We start from the raw sequence: 741 nt of genomic DNA, 5'->3' as shown, positions 1-741 counted from the left end.
AAAAGTAGAAGCCACTGTCGCAAGTATGCAAAAACCAATGCAGAGCACTGGTTGATCACAAACGCGGTGTTACAGATTTTACCTGCCTCAGTTCGTTGAGCCACTTAAAAAGTAGAAAGCCAACTCTCTCGCAATGAAAGACGAGAATTCAGAGGATAATCAGAGCAATTAGGCAAGAGAACGTATTATTAATTAAAAAGAAATGGTGAAAATGCGCCAGAATTAGTGGCCTTTTGTACAGTCCCCATGCCATGCACGTTTATCCTTCAAAGCTTTGTTATTTCCGCTGCTCTTTTCCTCAAAGCTGCTTCCATGTGTTTGTGCGTGTCTCAGTGTCTGTGTGTGTGTGAGAGAGAGAGAGGCAGTTTGAAAACCTCTTTGGGATGACAAGCAACATGCAATATGTGACATTCTCTGTTGGCATATAGGAAGAGCTGAGACAGAGATTGTGGCCATTCTTGTTTTCTCCATTCTTATACATTTCTTGAGAGAGAGAGAGAGAGAGATGGCAAAGGGGGGGAGCATGAAGGGGCACATGCAGAGTCAGAACAATGGGAGCAGAGGAAGAACATATGCAGTGCTGGTGCTTCTGGCATTTGGGGCTGCTATTTTTGGAGTTATGATTCTCCACAAGCTCAGGGAAAGGCGCATCTTCAACCTCCTTGTCAAGGATAAAGAAAGTGAACTCATCAACCTTAAACTCCTATTGCAGGTACTTCTACCTACCCCCCCCCCCCCCCC

General features: G+C 44.9%; 1 protein-coding gene across 1 annotated transcript in view; it reads left to right on the top strand.

Annotated features, from left to right (window-relative positions):
• The first annotated feature begins 211 nt into the window (after positions 1-211).
• Positions 212-741, top strand: part of LOC109216111 (uncharacterized protein DDB_G0290301-like) — a 3,872-nt gene continuing 3,342 nt past the window's right edge. Inside the window, exon 1 of the mRNA XM_019380241.1 lies at positions 212-712. Within this exon, the coding sequence (XP_019235786.1) occupies positions 506-712 (207 nt within the window). The 5' untranslated portion in view covers positions 212-505. The remainder of the gene's footprint in view (positions 713-741) is intronic.

Source organism: Nicotiana attenuata, unplaced genomic scaffold (assembly GCF_001879085.1).
Source record: "Nicotiana attenuata strain UT unplaced genomic scaffold, NIATTr2, whole genome shotgun sequence".
NCBI lineage: Eukaryota > Viridiplantae > Streptophyta > Magnoliopsida > Solanales > Solanaceae > Nicotiana > Nicotiana attenuata.
The sequence above is the reverse complement of the archived record's forward strand: the minus strand, read 5'-3'. Positions and strand labels throughout refer to the sequence as shown.